Source organism: Lampetra fluviatilis, chromosome 23 (assembly GCF_964198595.1).
Source record: "Lampetra fluviatilis chromosome 23, kcLamFluv1.1, whole genome shotgun sequence".
Classification (NCBI taxonomy): Eukaryota; Metazoa; Chordata; class Hyperoartia; order Petromyzontiformes; family Petromyzontidae; genus Lampetra; species Lampetra fluviatilis.
Window position 1 is genome coordinate 4,820,021 of NC_136297.1, and position 19,672 is coordinate 4,839,692.

Below are 19,672 nucleotides of genomic sequence, written 5' to 3' on the forward strand. Positions count from 1 at the left end.
CGATCTAACCCAAATAAAACTCTATTATAGTACTGTGCATGTTTTCACGTTTACAAATATATTATGGCTAAAGTGTATGGAAAAATTACGTCATAAGTATTCGGTAGGACCGCGTTTCATGACGTCAGTACAACCACCGCGTGCTCGATGGAACGTGACGTCGCAACCCTTTCCCGGTAATCCGTCCCGGTATACGAGTGCGTGACGTCACGCTCAGAACACTCTACGGGTTACATGACGTCACGCAGGCACTGCCTCCCCCCACTACATATAAAGAGTGACGTCACGTCCGCCTTCTCTCTCTCCCGTGCCCGGCAGCCGAGGAAGCCATTAGTGAGTTTTCCTCTCCGTTCCATCGCGCGCCATCCGCCTCCATCCGACACCATCCGCGCGTTTCGTCGCCATGTACGCGCGCCTCGGTGTCGCGGCGAGCAGCCCCACTCATCACGTCGCCTTTGTTTTCGCAGGTGAACGAGCGAAATGGCGGAGGCGGAGGCGTAAGTGTTCACTGCTTTACATACCCGAGTTGATAACGCGCGGACCTATAAAGTTGACCCGAGCATTGTAATGGGACGAGTTTGCGTTCCCCCCTCAAGCCACCCACCCCAGCTATTAATTGTAGCCATCGTTGAGCAGGAATCTGGGAACTTGTTAACGAAGTTTAGAAATAAACGTGAGGTTGTGTACGATTCTTAGGTTTCCCTGGTGGCACGTGAGGCGTCGTGTAAGCTGAGTTTTCGAGTCTGCTCTTGAGACTTAAGGACATATTTGTGGTTTCAATTATCATCGTTAAAGTTTCAGATTCATAGTCCGACTCGGGCTGCTTTAGTAGTCCCAAAGTGCTGTGCCCCATGGCTCGCGGTGCCAGAGTTAAGGGCTCTCTGGATTCCAATCGTTGCGTTATAATTATTGAGGTCCGTATAGCAAGCCGACTAAGTAGCCCTCGTAACATTTTACATTTCCGTTGTGAATTATTGAGGGCCCAGACTGAGGTTAACTTGTGACCTATTAAAGTTCTGTGTTCATGTGCGAGGCGCGTAGCCCCAAAGTATTTGTTCTTTTCAAATATCAGCAGAATTGTATTCCTCGCATGTATATGTACGCAAACGTGTTTCAACATATATTGTTTAGCCTTTTATTATGCCATGTTGAGTATGAATGTGATTGCGCTTTGAGTGGCAGATTAGTTTCGCCAACAAAGGCCCCCACGTGTATGCAAACAAAAATACAATTGGTCTGACAACCAGATGTTATTGGCAAGAGCACTTCGTGGAGGGGGGGGGTACAGTTTTCATTCCCCAGGTAGAGCCACACACGAGAGGGCTTTCTAGGCGTTTGTTCACACTTAACAGTTTGCTCGCTTAAGCAAAATTCTGCTGGATAAAATCGGTGTCGGAAGCCAAAATAATCCCTTCTACGTGACTTTACCGAAAGAATCAAGAATATGAATCCCTGCAGTCACGAAAGCTTTAAATCGAAACGTACATTTATGTTTGTGGAGTAGCACTCGATGGATTTGTGATCACGGTAGTTTTCGGAGGCAGATTAATACACACGAGTCGCGATAGTTTTAAGAGTTTCTCGAGGGTTTCGGAGCCAAACTCGGGGATACCCTCACGATGATGTTGTAGGCTTTGTTGCTAGTGCGCCAGGTTCTTTGAGCCAAGCTGAAGCCTCCTTTTATTCTAGATTTGAAGCTTTCGTGACTGCAAGGATTCATATTCTTAGGTTTTTTCGGTAAAGTCACGTAGGTAAAAAAATGTAAATTAATAAACGTAAAATAAAACAATAAAAAATCACGACGTTTTGGAAGCAACACAAGCCTCCGTTTTCAGGTGGAACCGTCACAGCCACGACAGCTGTATCAAGTAAATGAGAGATCACAAGACATACCACCCCGTATATATAATGGTTGAGGGGGGGAAGGGCCAGGAACGGCACACTTTTTTTGACGAGGGCTCGTGGTGCCACACCAGGGCTTCCTAGGCCCAGTACCCGCGTAGCTGTGTTGATGAACTTGACGTCGGATTCCCAATCACTCCTCGATGAGTGAGAACGTCTTCTGAGCAGCAGCGGGGTAGGTCCACTGGATGTGTTCGAATTGTCTCCACTCACGTGTGCCACTGCATCTGCACGAACGTGTCCCCAGTAGGTTCGAGTAATTGGCTGCTCTTAATGAGCACGTGATCAGCCAGGTCTCTTCTGAAAAAGAGCTGTGTAGCCCAGTGGGCTTTGCCTGGTAAAATAAAAAGTTTAGTATCGTACTGGTGTCACTTTCACTGGTACGTTACCAGCAACGCATACTCTGCCGAGTACTAAAAAGCGATTGCGTAGCAGACTCACGGATTTACGATGAGGTTAATTCCACAGTATAGCATTGATGATAATTATGATGAAGATGATCACTGACGATATACTCCTACAACACGTGTACACGCCATCGCCGCCACGAAGCGCCGCTATATTCATCTTCTTGGTTATTTCGGTAAAGTCACGCTGTCTTTCCGACAGACCTGTTATTCACCTGAGGACGGCTGCTTGCGTTGTGGCCGAAACGTCGTGAGAATTATTATGTTTTATTTTTATTATTTCCCTTCTACGTGATGACTTTACCGAAAGAACCAAGAAGATGAATCCCTGCAGTCACGAAAGCTTTAAATCGAAATTTAACTCAGCTATATTGTTTGCAATAGTTTAGTATAACTCTCCTCTCACGTGTGCGTGTGTCACTGCGCGTGCGTCCTCAGTGTCAGCGGCGGACCCATGGACGTGAACACGGCCTTGCAGGAGGTTCTAAAGACGGCGCTGATCCACGACGGACTCGCCCGCGGTCTCCGCGAGGCGGCAAAGGCCCTCGACAAGTGAGGAGCGAGCGGCAGTGTGCAGATGCCACCGCGGCCACGCTTACAAAATAATAGCCGCAGCCACACACCTTCAATATCTAAAGGCCTCGGCACCAGATAACAACCTCAACAGCTCACGTGTCGTGCTTGTGCTCATTGGCCTTTGTGCGCGTGGTTGTGAGGATGTGCTCAAGTGGGGAGCAGTGGTGCAGCGTGATGTGTAAACAGCGCCACTAGGGAGATGAACGCGGTCGGGCGTGGTGTTGGCCACCCACACGCTCGTGTACCGTGCCGGCCTTCAGAGGTGTTCCCTAACAGCACTTGCACAAAAGTTTAAGGCTACGCAGGGGGGGGATCTTTGTTTTCGCTCTGGTGTGATAATAATGGCAGTGATGCTACCCTTTGCTGATATATTTTGCGTGATATTGCGTGTACGTGCATTATTCCGTGTTGCGTGCGTACGCATGCTTTTCCGTGTGTGATTGTTTAATGTGTACAATACTCCGGTTGTGTTGCGAGCGTGCCGTATCAGTGCTCTTGCTTCAGAGTGCACATTGCCTGGCTCTAGCGCTGTTGTGACGTCCTACTCTTGACGCAACTATCCAGCTCGCCCACCTCGATGTAATATCGCAGTTCTGGCTCTTATGACAACATCGGCCAATACGAAGAAGCGGCAAATGGTTCTTGTGTTTTAACTTTGCCGCGGTGTCGTGTTTGCGTGTGCAGGCGGCACGCCCATCTGTGCGTCCTCGCCAGCAACTGCGATGAGCCCATGTACGTGAAGCTGGTGGAGGCCCTGTGCAACGAGCACCAGATCAACCTCATCAAGGTCCGTTGGCTGGATTGTGCGTCCTTTATCCCGGGAGATTCGGTAGCGCATGTATATTTGGCGACGCTGCTGCTGTGTTGGTAGTGGTGCGTGAGCGCGATGAACAACCTCGACACGTGCATCAATAATAACACTGGCCTTACAAGGACAAATAATGTAACATGTTGTGAAGAAGGGCCATTACCTGGAACGTCACCCATTCTAGGCGTTTTTATTTTTATAGCCACACAATGTTATTGTCGTAATGTGTGGAGTTTGCAATGAACCCAATGAGAGCCGTGAAACAACATTGCCTCTTGCCAGGGTGATTTGGGTGCGTCTAGAGCAATTAAGTATGTATTTGTATGCGGACATCTTGTAATGCAGCAGCATTTGTTTAACAAACCTGTCTGTTGATCGACCTAGATTGTCGAAACCTGATTTAAAGCTTTCGTGACTGCAGGGATTCATATTCTTGGTTCTTTCGGTAAAGTCACGTAGAAGGGAAATAATAAATAATATAAACAATAACAATTCTCACGACGTTTCGACTGCTACACAAGCAATCATCAGGTGTGAAATCCACAGCAAGAAAATTATCAGCAAGACAATTTTCTTGCTGTGGATTTCACACCTGATGATGATTGCTTGTGTTGCAGTCGAAACGTCGTGAGAATTTTTATAGTTTTATATTTTTATTATTTCCTTTCTATGTGACTTTACCGAAAGAACCAAAAATGTCGAAACCTGGTCAACAGTTTGCTCGCTTAAGCAAATGCTGCTGGATAACATTGGTCTGGAAAACCAAGAAAGGCTGATGGGACTACAACGTACATTTATGTTTGTGGAGCAACACCTGATGTTTTTGGAGGCAGATTAAAACACAAGTCCCAATAGTTTTAAAGTTAATGCTTCAGGTTCTTAGAGCCAAACTCAGATACTCCTTAGGATGGTGTAGGCTTTGTTGTTAATGCGCCTGGTTCTTTGAGTCGGGTTGAAGCCTGCTTTTATTTATGAGGGCTCCTGGTGCCACACCAGGGCTCTCTAGGCCCAGTACCCGCGTAGCTGTGTTGATGAACTTGACGTCGGATTCCCAATCACTCCTCTATGAGTGAGAACGTCTTCTGAGCAGCAACGTGGTTTGTCCCCCCCCCCAGGGTCCACTCTGAACCCGACTACCCGAGTTTGATTCCCGTTCAGGACCAACATCCGTGACATATCTAAACCATTCCTGGGTCTCCCCCTATGGCGAATCGGCCTTAAAGAGATTACCTGGTGCGGTGTGTCAATATCATGAGGGAGACAAAGGTGGCCAGACATGGTGCTGGCCAACCACAACTTCATGAGCTGCGTTGGTCTTAATGGATGCTCGCTAACTGCACTTGCCCCAAAAATATTTTAAATGTTACGGGGGATTTTTGTTTTGATGGTAGTATTTAGTGACGTTAATGATGGTGGCAGTGATGATTGTTATGGTGGTAGCAGTGGAACTGACGCTAACGATGACGACGATGATGGTGTTGATGCACAACACAGGTGGACGATAACAAGAAGCTTGGCGAGTGGTCGGGGCTCTGCAAGATCGACCGCGAGGGGAAACCACGCAAGGTGGTCGGATGCAGCTGCGTGGTCGTGAAGGTACGTAAGATAAGTGGGACTCAGCGGCCCAGCGTGTCATCACGAGCGTTGTGTTCATGTGTGCGCGTGTGTGTTCGTTCGTGTGTGTTCGTGCATGCTCATTTGTGAGTCCTCCTGTAATGTAACGGACTGGTGCGTCCCAGCATGTAATCACGAGGATTTTTGCACGTTTGTTTTTTTTCGTACTAGGGAGTGTTAGCGTAATGCGTTGCCAACGTAACGAGCCGAGTTATATTCGCAGCTCAGACTAACAGTGATGAATGTCCTACCAGACCCTGGGCCCTCCGTAGGTCGACTGCCTTAAATGAGTACTACCTGGTGTTGCGTTTGTTAACATCGATACTGCTGGGCGACACCACTCACCCCCTCAAACCTGCGGCCGTGCCTTGCCTTCATAGGCGCTTGCTTTCACAGCACTTGCCCCAAACGGCCTGTGTAGGCTGCATGGGTGATCTTTGTATTTGTGTTCTCGCGTGCGCTTCCCCATCCCCTCAAACCTGCACCATGCCGGCCTTCATAGGCGCTTGCTTTCACAGCACTTGCCCCAAACGGCCTGTGTAGGCTACATGGGTGATCTTTGTATTTGTGTTCTCGCGTGCGCTTCCCCGTCCCCTCAAACCTGCGCCGTGCCGGCCTTCATAGGCGTGCTTGTTTCACCGCACTTGCCCCAAACGGCTTGTGTAGGCTACATGGGTGATCTTTGTATTTGTGTTCTCGCGTGCACTTCCCCGTCCCCTCAAACCTGCGCCGTGCCGGCCTTCATAGGCGCGCTTGTTTCACCGCACTTGCCCCAAACGGCCTGTGTAGGCTACATGGGTGATCTTTGTATTTGTGTTTTCGCGTGCGCTTCTCTGCAGGACTACGGCAAGGAGACGCAAGCCAAGGACGTGCTGGAGGAGTACTTCAAGGGCAAGTGAAGCTCTTGCTGCTGCTCCTGCATCGTCCCGACGATCGCGATGGAACAATAAAAGTGTCACTCAACCTGCCGCCGTCTCCCTCCTGTTGTGTTTGTTTAGCTCTTCGAAACGCGTTACACAACCTCATGAACGCCACATTACACTGGTCAACACACTTTTTTTGGCATAAGGTATTCCAACGGTTTTAAGGTAATTTTGGGGTGCCGATTCCAAATCTGGCATCAGTTTTTGTCTATCACATCAGGTTTTTGAGATATATTGGATTTTCAATAAAAACTGCAGAAGAAAAATATTAAATAAATGTGGATATCTACATAAAATTATATTATAAACACACTATCCTAAAAATATAGCACCATATTTTAACACTAAAGCAGTCATTGACTCGCAACAACTTGCAATCATAAGTGACGGAGTTAATTTTGGGTAAAATCAATGAAATGGGGTATGCCGCTAGCATAAAAATGAGATGTGATGGAGCAAATCTGAGATCAGATTTGGAATCGGCACCCTGAAATTAGTCAAACAGCTGCAAAAGTCCAGGCCAGAAAAAAATGTTTTTTTGTTGACCAGTGTTATCTGGTGCATAAGCACAAATGACAACAAGAAACTCAACACGTTAGTCAAAAACATTGTGACCTTACAAGGAAATATACGTAATAGGCCGCGTTTCAGGCAACGGGTACGTCTCCATAGAACATAAATGTGAGAATGTCCATTGCCTGGAAACAACTATATGATTTTCAAGGGCATGGTGTTATGAGTTTATCATTAGAAATAATGGGATGGTCACATCAACTCCCTTTGATAATGGTGGCCTAAACGATAATAGTTCTTTTGAGCTGGTGGTCTAGACAAGGCTGAGAGCATTGTAAGTGCAATTTGGTTGCACAAAATGCACGTAGATGCGAGTTGTCTGAGCAGCACACCTTTGCATGCGTCTGGTAAAAAATGTAGAGCGGCCAAATACTCTAAAACATGTTTGTAAATGTGGAGGGAAAACGGGAGGACCCGGCAAAAAATCCGCACAACAGTGGTGAAAGCATGCGTATTTGATTTGTCAGCCAACACTGGTAAAAACATGGGCATTTTCGTTCTCTTCTATCATGTGCACCAACAGGTGCTTGTGCACAAACATGTACACATCGTGCTCTCTTTTAGCCCCACCCCCCCCCTCCTAATACGTTCCATTCATTGGCTACCACATTCTGATTAGCTCCCCCTTAACTTGTATTTAAGAACTTGTATCTTGGAATCCCTGCCTCACTTGATACAGCAAATCTAGCTGTGACGGTCCCACCTGATGACGGAGACTTGTGTTGCCTCCGAAACGTGATTTTTATTATTTTATTTCTATTTTATTAATTTCATTTTTTACCTACGTGACTTTACCGAAAAGACAAAGAGTATAAAGCATGCAAACTCCAAACACGTTCCTTCGCAATGGGCAGGTAGGAACTTTGTTGGACAGCACATTCTTGCGATACGTGGCACAAGCTGCGTGGGGTGGCACGCCACGTGGTGCCGAGCCTGCCCGAAGCGCTCTGAAATACAAATCGAGGGCGAGGCTATGCACGACAGACGGACAATCCCTGGTGGGCAGTGTGGAACTGCTGTTCCTACCTGTAATATTCAAGACTTGTGGCTGAATCAACGACCACTGCATACCAGGCAAGCGGTGGCGGCTCGTGACATTTCCACTAGGAGGCGCTGTTGTGATCTGAAAATTTGTTTTAAGAAAAACTTCTAATGTTATTGGCCTTACGGTGAAAGTGATACAACTCTTATCTTTAATGGTAGGCATTTATAAACAAAGCATTCAAATGCGGTCACCATGACCATCCAGGCCACACCATATAACCCCTTGGACACTGCAAAAGCGTCGAGCGTGTAGAGTGTAGACCATCACCTGTGATGTCTGCACAGTGCAACCTAGCGTTGTGACATCGTCATTGCAGCCATGGGTGCCTTTTTCATCGCCCTGAATGGGTCGCAAACGGCGTGGCTGCAATGCGAAGCTCATCGCATTGAAGGAATATCGGATGCCTTCACAGCCGCTCCGAGACCTCGCCCGAGGCACAAATCAGACTTGCAGCGGTTTCTCATTAACTTAAAATGTTATCTTCATTAGAAAATTCGCCGCCAGCCAGCGGCGAGCGTGGAGAGAGAGAGAGAGACGCGACGGTGGAAGAGTCACGGCAGTAGAGAGGGAAGACATCCAGAGAGAGAGCAGAGCTGTGCAGTCGTTAATACTGGTAGGAACCCACTGGTTCCACCAGCCCACAGGGGATTATTGTGTCCGTCCGTCGTGCATCCAAAAATGACGACCAGGTGATGCTCATTGCAGGCCGGCTTGTCCGCATTGTGCGGCTCTGTGATTCTTCGGCCCGGATAACTTTGGGCAGAACCGCGAGAGACCCTAACCGAGCTGTAACGCTAAGATACGAACGTGACACGTCAATGGGGCGTCCGTGTTCTTGAGTCACGGCTTAGCTCCGGCTTGTCCCTCCCTCCCCCTCTCGGTTGCTTTCGACGGCAGAGGAGTAAGCGGCTCATCCTTGGCTCTGGCTCAACTCATGTGAATATTGAGCATACTGTTAGGGTTTTTCGGTAAAGTCACGTAGGTAAAAAATAAAAGTTAATAAAAGTCATAATGGAAATCAAATAATAAATCACGACGTTTCGGAGGCAACACAAGTCTCCGTCATCAGGTGGGACCGTCACAGCTAAAATGACTGCATCAATTTTTTTTTTGCATCAATTTTAGCTGTGACGGTCCCACCTGATGACGGAGACTTGTGTTGCCTCCGAAAACGTCGTGATTTATTATTTTATTTCCATTATTGCTTTTATTAACTTTTAATTTTATTTTTTACCTACGTGACTTTACCGAAAAAACCTAACAGTATGAATCCTTGCAGTCACGAAAGCTTCAAATCTAGAAATATTGAGCATGCTTGTGACCCATACTCGAGAGCTGGCTCCAGCATGGCTCCGAGCCAAGCCAGAGGCGGGTTTCTCAGTTCCGAATAAAGCATGTCATCCGACTCGTGTTTCAAGTGTTTTACCCTTAACATAGCCTTATTCTGGCTCTATGAATCTGGCGTTACCGTCATCTTTCTTGATGTTATAGTTTGGCTCTGTTGATAGCAGTGAAGTCTAGAAGTAACCTCACAATATTTCTACGTCCAATCGTGCACCGAGCTTTGACAATGAGTGGACACATTCCACCACGAGGCGAGCATGGTGGCTCAGCGGTAGAGTCAGTGGGCCACAATCGGCAGGTTGAGCGTTCACATCGTGGTTGGAGGTTGACTCAGCCCTCGGACCTTTTGAGGTTTCCACACAAGAGTATGTCGTAACTTGCTGACCCACCCATACCGGACATCCGTGAAAGTTTAATAGCTTATTGGATTCTTGTAGTCGAAATATTCTGATTCTGAGGACTGCACACGCCGAGAGTTGAGGCATGTGCATAGCAGCTGGACAGCCAACAGATCATAGCAGTCCACCAGGGGGCATTTATTAGTTTAATTGGTATACAAGTCATCCATTAATTTAAGTCTGATAATTCGTTTTTTACCCTTTTATCTGGCAACAAAACCGACACCTTTTTTTACAAGGAGTCATGTTTGCATTGACCACAAAACCTGCAGTCGGAAATGCAAACAAATAACATAACTCTGATGTATGCACTGTCCTTGAAATTGAGACTAGGCTCTAAGGAAAGCTGTCTCGGGTGTGGGCCAATCAATTTCAAGGACAGTGCCTACATTATCAGTTGTTTTTTGTTTGCATTCCGACTGCGGGTATTGTGGTCAATGCAAACATGACTCCTTGTAAAAAAAGGTGTCAGTTTTGTTGCCAAATAAAAGGGTAAAAAATAAATTTTCATATTTTGCTACTGGCAAATGCGGTTCCATTTGTGCAAGTTAAAGTCCTAACTTATTTCAAGAAAAAACAATAAAACAAGTTTTCACGTCAGCAAGAGCCTGGCGTTTCAGCCAACTGGCCTTTTCACAAATGTATGTGTAATAACAGCCATAGAGGGTTCACGTGGGGATTGGCTTGCCGGTCCTGCTTTGTAGCCAATAAGGGTTGAGACAGGGAGCATGGCCCCGGCATGATCACGGCATGTCAGCAGGGGTGATTGGCCTGGCCATTCGGGGCCCCAGCTAATGGGGAGCCGGATCAGAGGCGTGGTCCCGGGATTGACAGGGAACCATCGAGAACGGTCAAGGCTGTCCATGGAGGATTGGCTGGGGGGTACCACGTGACGAAGGGATTAAGAGAGAGAATGATCGAGAGCAGACTTGGGAACGACAAGAGCAGGGTCACACGCGTACGGGGGCTCTGGGTGCCACGTGCGCGGTGGGGACTTGGTGTGAAGTCTGCCCTCTCTCCGTTGTCTGCCAGCAACGGAGAGTGTGTGAGTAAAGTGTATTTGTGGAAGTGGAAATAAAAAGGACTGATTCCGAAGCCGTCTCAAGAAGGATTATTACATATGCTTTACACGATCAGGATGAAAAAAAACACACCAAACACTATCAACCAACAAGCAAACAAGACACTTCAAAATTTTTCATTTTTATTTTTCAAATTCTTTTAACAAATGCACGTGGGCATCGGTTCTCCACTGCTCGATGGCACTCGGTTTCCGCTGCACTCACTGCCCGACGCAACACCATCCCGCGTTAGCGTACAACGTGTACACTGTTGTGTGCACGCGCGCGCTATGCTTACTCAGTGTGAGTACGGTGTACACAATGTGCGAGTACGTGGTCACGCAGGCCCACCCGAGTGTTCCTTTACGTAATCAAACGCACAAGCACGCGCTTACACGAGCGAGCAATCAAACGGGTGGGTGAGCGATCGGGTGAGTGAGCGAGTCATCGGGCGAGAGCCTAAGCGTCGGCGATGGTGACCTCCACCTCGACGCCTGGCTCGATGCTGATGGAGGTGATCTGCTTGACGATCTCGGAGGGGCTGTGCAGGTCGATGAGCCGCTTGTGGATACGCATCTGGAAGCGATCCCACGTCTTGGAGCCCTCACCGCACGGGGTCTTGCGCGTTGTGATGCGCAGCACCTGCACAAAGCAGCGACATCATCACCACCGTCGCTGTCGCCACTGTCACCAGCCGTGAAACTATCCCAGCGCCGAATGGAGACCTCCCCAAAACCATCGCCGTCTTTCACGGGAGGGATGTGTTCCCGATTGTCAGATCAATCTGATCCAAAGTTTTGTTTTGCATAGTTTCTGCACAGTGAAACGAAATCTTGCACTTGTCCTAGATACCCAGACATAGTCTTAGGGAGCAGAAGCAGAGAAGTTGTGCAACCAAAACTGCAAAGATCGACTATCTGCCTGGAAAAAAAAAAATGGAACGATGATAAATAAAGTAGTAATAGGTTTTTACCCTTTCAACTGGTACAAAAACTGACACCTTTATACAAGGCATCATGTTTGCAATGCACACAACACAAGCAGTCAAAATGCAAACAAAAAGAAACAACTCTGATGATGATAATGATATGCACTGTCCTGTTATCATCATCAGAGTTGTTTCTTTTTGTTTGCATTTTGACTGCTTGTATTGTGGTTATTGCAAACATGATGCCTTGTATAAAGGTGTCAGTTTTTGTACCAGTTGAAAGGGTAAACAGGTCCCTGCGGGGTGGGCTGGTAGGAACGAACAAATGAATGGCTATAATAAAATGAAATGGCGGGGGTACGATACGAAGGGAGAGTTTGAGGCCTAGTTCTAGGCTTTAGGCCTAGCTGTAGGCTTTAGGCCGCTGAGTTAATTTTTAATTTTAATGTTTTAATTAAAAACTATCTCAGGGAATTATAAGGGAATGTTACACTTGTTTAGCCAGGAAAGCCTCACTGAGTCTAAAGGTTTTTGTAGGGTCCTGCCAAGTGTTTGCAGTAGGGGGCGATGTTGCCACACCTAATCGGACATCGGACGGACGATATAATCTATTGTAGGCTGGTTCACTTCGTTCCTACCAGTAAAACCTATTACTATAGTTTGCCACTGGTAAAGGAGATGTCTCATAGTGATGATAACTAAAGCAAGAAGAAAGCAGCGAGCAACTGGTGCAGGAAGGCCCCACCTTGGTGGGCATGCGGACCGGTCCCTTCACGCGAAGATTCTTGTCCTTGGCGCCACGGATGAGGTCGGCGCAGACTGCGCAGCGGACAGACGCCCCGGGGAGGGAAATTATTAAGACAGCAAAGGCAGTTATTGCCAATCAAGTGACCGCACTGCGCACACCTCCTCTGCACCTGCGCAAGTTAACATTGTACATGTACAGCCCCCTTTTGTCACTCCACCACTGGATCAGAGACTCCCCCCACACCTGGCAGACCGTGCGAGTTATTTCCCATTTACACGCACCTTTACATCATCCGCACCTAGTTTACACAACAAAGGCTCATTCCTAGCAGCGTGCTTCAGCCGCACCGAACCTCACAAAAATAATATTCAGGGTCTACCTTGGCTCCTCCCACCCTCAACCAGCATATATACAAGGACTGTTTTCTTGGAATTTATCATTTACTTGATACAGCTACCGTGCTGTGACGGTTCCACCTGAAGACGGAAGCTTGTGTTGCCTCCGAAACGTCGTGATTTATATTTTATTTTTATTAATTTTTATTTTTCACCTACGTGACTTTACCGAAAAAAACCTAAGAATATTATTTTGTCATACTTCAACTTCAGCACGTTACGGTCAGTGTGGTTTGGTGAATGCTGGTGGGGGGGGGGGGGCAGGTGGGTTACCGGTTCAGCCATCACTCGTCACTGATATTAGCCGTGGCAGGAAATCAACCACAGGTCACTGGATTCATCGTGCGGCATGCCAACCACTGTGGCACCACGGAACATGTTTTGGCAAATAATTATCAGGAGTCGAGCGCCTATCGGTGAATGCAAGCACCTACTGTAATAGATTAATAAAAATAAAACATAATAAAATAATTCTCACGGCGTTTCGGCCACAACGCAAGCAGCCGTCCTCAGGTGACAGACCTGTTCTTCACCTGAGGACGGCTGCTTGCGTTGTGGCCGAAACGTCGTGAGAATTATTTTATTATGTTTATTTTTATTATTTCCCTTCTACGTGACTTTACCGAAAGAACCAAGAAGATGAATCCCTGCAGTCACGAAAGCTTTAAATCGAAATGTAATAGATTAATCAACATTTCGTTGATTGGTTTCCCACAAAGCGGTAACCATTTTATCGGCCGCGGAGGGATGATAATTCGGCAAACACGAGCGGTGGGAGGTGTTTGGCTCAGAATAGCGTATAGGTGAATCACTGTGAATCATAGCTGTGGTTTGTCCTCATCGCCAAACGCCGCTCGCTATTACCGCGTCAACTCCGCTAACCGTGTTAACAACACCTTGTGATATTAACGATCCCCTGTTCAAATGTTACCATTGTTAGAAATACCTGTAATAAAGATCTCATTTTTATAGATACCTGTCAACACCACCCGTTCTAAAGACACTTGCCTTAGCACTCTAGATTCTGGCTTAATGCTACCTTGAACGTTACGTTTACGAAAGTTACTAGCGCTCTGATGTTGTGTCAATTGGGAAGCAACAAAACATTGCGTTAACTGGTGAGTGGCTTTAGGTGAGTCGTATAAAGTATCATGTCACACGATTTATAGGATGGGCTGCCCACCAGCAATAAAATAATAAGAGGGTCACACTACATGGGGATGTTTGGCCATGAATCCCATTAGCGGGCGCGTTTGGCTTCATATCCACACTCAACACTCCGCACAGATGGATTCAAGAATCCGCGGCCACTCACCCTTCTCCAGAGACTTGACATTGCGGCTGGTGAGGGTGATGCGGATGCGATGGATGGACACCTCCGAGTCCACGGGAGCCTTGCCTGCGTCTTTGTATGCCTGGCGGAGTCACACACACACGGGTTACACACTACTGTATATCCAACACGTAACATACATGTACAGCAAGACGGCCATTGCCTATGAACATCTGGCAGTACTCCAGAATTGGTTCAAGTAAGCCTAACTGCTGATGCGATGACGAACGTCAAAAACAGGCCCAGTTTGCTCGCATTATTCCGAAGCTGCTTAAATTATGCATTCTCGGATGCCTGTGTTGCTGATGAGATGTATAAATTATATATATTCTTCATGTCGAGGGGCAAATTTGGGGCGATTAATCCGTTAAGTAAACTAAAAATACAATCCAGTAAACCACTCGTTTCTGTGCATGACGTCAATCATATGTAATTGCATTTGAATAATTTATTATTTTAATTCATGTTAATTGCATCCCACAACGCTTTACAATAATTCAGTGGTTCTTAACCTTGACTGCTGCAGCCTTGCACCCCCCCCCCCCTTTTGTTCTAATTCGCAAAAAAATGTATGTTAACAAATACATAGGTTTGAGTAAACAAAGTTGTAACTTAACGTGGCCATGCTTAATTTGCGTTTAGATTTACCTTCGAAAACAAAATGCGGGCATTTCTCGCACCCCCATAAAGGGCATCTCGCACCCCACAGGTTAATAACCACTGCAATAATTGTATACAGGGACCAAATACATATAGCGATGACAAAGAAAATAAAAACTGCCGGAACGTAAAAGTAAAAAAAAAGCACAAAAATATATAGGAACACAAAGTTGTCACGCGAGAAAGTATTCCAAATCACATCCTAGACCCAAAACGTAGGTCTCCTTGTTGATCCCACACCCTACTTTATCGACCGCGCAAGGGGCTGATGGATGTTGGAATCGCTGCACACACGTGCTGTCGTTGGGTGCGTTTGGCTCAGAATAGCGTATAGGTGAATCACCGCAAAGTCATATATATGGTTTATCCTCATAGCCAAACGCCGCTCGCAACCACCACGGGTCAACGTATCCTTTATATATATATATTTTTTTTTTTAAAACGCGGGGAGAAAGTGCGTCTCTTACAATGCCTGCTGCCCAAGGGCTCGCATCACACAGGCCGCAATGGCGGACCCAGTCGTTAAAATCCACCACCACCACCACGTCAACTTGCACCGCGTGATACACCAAACACCATTCGCGAGCGAGTGTGGCGTGCTGGTCACGAGGCGAGAGACGCTCACCATCGTGACCGCCGGCCGACGTATTCGTCCCACAGACAATGAGATGAACTCTCTGAAGCGACGAACAGCGGTGAGCCGGGCACGCGTCTCGCTCCTCCTCGTGCTGCTGCTGCTGCGCGCGGGGGTGCTTGGGAAAGGGACGGCGTCACGTGACGCGGCGGCTTTTATAACGCGAAGGGGGGATGGGGGGGGGAGGAGGCGGGGCAGCCAAGGGGTTCCGTGACATCACCGCGTAACGTAGACAGGCGGCGGCCATCTTACGTGAGGGTACGGGAGATGGGGGGGTTAACGGTTAAGTGTTCGGTGCCGCGGCCATTTTACGTAAGGGTTACGAGCGATGTGTGGGGGGATCACCGGTTGTTGGGCGCCGCGGCCATCTTACGTGAGGGTACGGGAGATGGGGGAGAGGTAATCGGTTAAGAGTGTTGGGCGCCGCGGCCATCTTACGTGAGGGTACTAGCGATGTGGGAGGATCACCGGTTGTTGGGCGCCGCGGCCATCTTACGTGAGGGTACGGGAGATGTGGGAGGGGGTCATCGGTTAAGTGTTGGGCGCCGCGGCCATCTTACGTGAGGGTACGAGCGATGTGGGGGATCACCGGTTGTTGGGCGCCGCGGCCATCTTACGTGAGGGTACGGGAGATGTGGGGGGGTCACCGGTGAAGTGTTGGGCGCCGCGGCCATCTTACGTAAGGACTCAGAATGGGGATATTTATTTAGACTGTAGCAGGAAATCAGATGAGATTTGAAGTTCTTTGTCACAGATGTCAAGTGCGGCTGTGGTGAAAGGAGTTGCAGCCCGCTGTGAACGGAACGTAGACTGATGGCCCCCCACCAAACACAAAATCTGAATATTTAAGAATACTCGAGGAGGAATCCTATGAGCTATAAGGCAATTTTTTTCCACAGAAGTCCAGTAGGGGGCAGGTCAAAACTTTGTTACAACAAATGATACAAACTACACAATAGGAGTGCAAGGTACAGGAAAGGTAAAAAAATCACTTAAATATACATACAAATAAAACTAAACTTTTTTTTATTACCAGGTAAAGCCCATTGAGATATTAGCTTATTTTTCAGAAGCGAACTGTCAACAAATGATAGCTCAACTTAGTGGCTTATCATGTGGAAATGTATAGCAGCACCTCAAAATACATGTTATAATAATAATATGTTGAACTTCTTTCGCACCGTACGGAGCCAACCGTGCGAAACAGAGGTGCGAGCGAAGGACAACAAGCTAAACACGATAATCAGTTATGAAGAAATGAGTTTTCGATCTAAATTTCAAAGTACACAGCTCCTATGGCTTCCTAATATCGGAAGGAATCCAGTAATATCCCAATTTATGTCGTTTAGCAAATACGTCGTCATTTATTCATACCATGACCCGATTTGCGTCGCCTCAATCCACACTTACGTTGCTGACAGCATTGTCCGTTCTTTCTCGTATCCGTCACCTCTCAGTCTTCGCCTCCACGACACACCCTTCTAAAACGGCTTTGATTTACGTCGTTTCGATATTCGTCATCGCACCTTTTAGGGACGCATCACCGACATTTCCTGCAGTTTCACCGATATGTTTACGTTTTTTACTTTTGAGGAAGGAAAATACACTGAAATTTAATTTACAATCACATCATACAATTTTTGCTCATTCACAGCTTGGTCAACTCCCTTCACTGCCCCCTCCATCACTTCCCCATTCAACCAAAAAACACAGAGCTTACTTGCGCGTGTGCCTAACCTCTTTTGACGCCTCCTGCTCCCACATGTTTTTCACTGTCTTCTTTCTGTGTGCGTGTGTTTATGTCACTGTTAGACTAACACGGTCGGCTACGTACGGTGCGAAGGAAGTTCAACATACGTGTACCTGTACCTAACTTTTTCAGCTTCACATTTACACTGGTTTTGGCTCGCGTGTGTTTCCTTTTGGGCCGTCAAATACCTCGTTTGGTAGTTGGGCAATATTCCCTAAGGACCCTTGTCTTGTTCTCTGCAATATATTGTTTTTGTTGTTGTTGTTGATGCTGTGCGCACGCACCACTGGATCTCCGTGGTGCGTGAGTTCCTTCGTACTCACAACTGATACCCCTGTCATTACCTCCCGTGGCCACCAGTCCCTTCGCACTCATCAACTGACTCCCCTGTCATTACCTCCCGTGGCCACCAGTCCCTTCGCACTCACAACTGACTCCCCTGTCATTACCTCCCGTGGCCACCAGTCCCTTCGCACTCACAGCTGATACCCCTGTCATTACCTCCCGTGGCCACCAGTCGCTTCGCACTCACAACTGATACCCCTGTCATTACCTCCCGTGGCCACCAGTCCCTTCACACTCACAACTAATACCCCAGTCATTACCTCCCGTGGCCACCAGTCCCTTCACACTCACAACTGACTCCCCTGTCATTACCTCCCGTGGCCACCAGTCCTTTCGCACTCACAACTGACACCCCTGTAATTACCTCCGGTGGCCACCAGTCCTTTCGCACTCACAACTGACTCCCCTGTCATTACCTTCCGTGGCCACCAACGTTCATACGGTGCATATGGGATGATGGCCGATAAATGAGACTCACCGCTTCATCTCTGGGCAAATCACTCTGTATAGGGTCCCCTAACGCCTTCAAATTGAACCGCGAGTATTACATCTGACACCGTGACATCGAAAAACCTCCCCCCCCCCAACCAAAAGCCTGGGGCCCGGGGCGATCGCCCTGATTCGCCGTGCCCCAGGGATGACTGTGGCCCTGGATATTATTTTTGTGAGGTTCGGTGCGGCTGAAGCACGCTGTTAGGAATGAGCCTTTGTTGTGTAAACTAGGTGCGGATGATGTAAAGGTGAATGTGAAAGGGACTGAGCCTTTTTTGTTATGTAGAGATGATGCGGCCTACCTTGGCTCCTCCCACCCTCAACCAGTATATATACAAATACTGTGTTCTTGGAATTTCTCTCACTTGATACAGCTATCGTGCTGTGACGGTTCCACCTGAAGACGGAAGCTTGTGTTGCCTCCGAAACGTCGTGATTTTTTTGATTTTATTTTACTTTTATTAATTTGAATTTTTTACCTACGTGACTTTACGGAAAAAAAATCTAAGAATATGTATTTGACCGTGAGTGATGGCACAGACGACGCGGGGGGAGGCCCACATCCATCAGTGGAGAGACAACGATTTCTGCCATTGCTCATGATGACAAGTGATGGCGACGATTGAGATAGTATGTCAACCAATTGGGACAGGAATGGAGAGAGGCAAAATTCGTTCTCCTTTCTCGATAAGGGTGACAGGTTCGAAGGTAATACCAATCGCATTTACACTAACCTCTGCTGCTGCTGTAACTTATTCTAATGCTAAACGAATTCTGTCTAGAACTAGCTTAGCTCTTATCTCAGAGAAAATCAGACTTACGCGCATCGAACTAGATCAGTTAGACAAGATACTCTACAAATCACACTTATCTTTGACTGAAATTCCTCTTGATATGCACATTATTTTGTCAAGGCGCCCTTCCCCCCTTCCAACCCAGCTTAAATAGACGCTCCAAGCGTGGTGGTGTTTCATTCAGACGCTGTCTCCCCGACAGACCTGGTCTTCACCTGAGGATGGCTGCTTGCGTTGTGGCCGAAACGTCGTGAGAATTATTTTATTATGTTTTATTTTAATTATTTTATTATTTCCCTTATACGTGACTTTACCGAAAGAACCAAGAATAAAAAAATTAACCCGTAAAAACAAAGTTTTTCACTATAAATCCTTTATATGCGTGGCGGCTAGAGTCCTCTCGTCCTCTGGCTTGAGATGGCTGCCACCTATGGGTCAGATGATTGTCTGCCAGTATTAAGCAATTGGTAATTAAATATTTAATTTGTTTTCCCTAAACAGTGTAAAATTTTTGAAATTATTTTGCACGAAAATTAATTGTCACACACAACGAGTCTGTGTGGAAAATGTCAGCTCGATTGGATCACGGGAAGTGGGTTAAAAAACGACCGAAAGATTTGCACGGTCGTAAGCAAGCAAACAAGCACGCAAGCAAGCAAGCACGCAAGCAAGCAAGCGAACTTAATATAAAGGATTTAAAAAAGGGTGACAGGCTCGCAAAATGTCACTGTGGAGCCATCTGAGCTGGGAAGGATGACGGTGATGGAGCGTTCGATGCCTGCGTGTTGCGTCCGCCAAATTAAGACATTCCACAAATAAGCCCCAGCGTGTTCCAAAAATATGCACAATCACCAACAAAATGGCACCGTTTGCGTATTATTAGAATGGTTTTGACAATTGCTGGCTGTGAAGTTGCCTAATTTGTGGAACTGCCGATCGGTA

General features: G+C 47.1%; 2 protein-coding genes and 2 non-coding genes across 4 annotated transcripts; 1 reads left to right on the forward strand and 3 right to left on the reverse strand.

Moving 5' to 3' along the window:
* Window positions 1-258: 258 nt before the first annotated feature.
* Window positions 259-6,275, forward strand: RPS12 (ribosomal protein S12). The gene is made up of 6 exons (XM_078866877.1): window positions 259-333; window positions 468-497; window positions 2,748-2,861; window positions 3,570-3,672; window positions 5,188-5,289; window positions 6,147-6,275. The coding sequence occupies exons 2-6, from the start codon at window positions 481-483 to the stop codon at window positions 6,204-6,206; spliced, it is 396 nt and encodes a 131-aa protein (XP_078723003.1). The 5' UTR covers window positions 259-333; window positions 468-480; the 3' UTR covers window positions 6,207-6,275.
* A 4,502-nt stretch (window positions 6,276-10,777) lies between these two features.
* RPS20 (ribosomal protein S20) lies at window positions 10,778-15,496 on the reverse strand. Its single transcript, XM_078866878.1, has 4 exons — window positions 15,341-15,496; window positions 14,038-14,137; window positions 12,325-12,398; window positions 10,778-11,293 (listed from the first exon to the last, which is right to left on the reverse strand). The coding sequence occupies exons 1-4, from the start codon at window positions 15,341-15,343 to the stop codon at window positions 11,111-11,113; spliced, it is 360 nt and encodes a 119-aa protein (XP_078723004.1). The 5' UTR covers window positions 15,344-15,496; the 3' UTR covers window positions 10,778-11,110.
* Window positions 13,503-13,568, reverse strand: LOC144940964 (small nucleolar RNA U54). Its single transcript, XR_013639177.1, has one exon. It is a non-coding gene; the product is annotated as a small nucleolar RNA U54 (small nucleolar RNA).
* On the reverse strand, window positions 15,027-15,093 carry LOC144940965 (small nucleolar RNA U54). The gene has a single exon (XR_013639178.1). It is a non-coding gene; the product is annotated as a small nucleolar RNA U54 (small nucleolar RNA).
* Window positions 15,497-19,672: the final 4,176 nt, after the last annotated feature.

Coding starts and splice junctions, on each gene's coding strand:
- RPS12 (XM_078866877.1), top strand. Junction 2,862..3,569: donor GCGGCAAAGGCCCTCGACAA/GTGAGGAGCGAG, acceptor TTGCGTGTGCAG/GCGGCACGCCCATCTGTGCG. Junction 3,673..5,187: donor ACCAGATCAACCTCATCAAG/GTCCGTTGGCTG, acceptor TGCACAACACAG/GTGGACGATAACAAGAAGCT.
- RPS20 (XM_078866878.1), bottom strand. Junction 12,399..14,037: donor TGTCAAGTCTCTGGAGAAGG/GTGAGTGGCCGC, acceptor TCCGCTGCGCAG/TCTGCGCCGACCTCATCCGT. Junction 11,294..12,324: donor CGGTCCGCATGCCCACCAAG/GTGGGGCCTTCC, acceptor TGCTTTGTGCAG/GTGCTGCGCATCACAACGCG.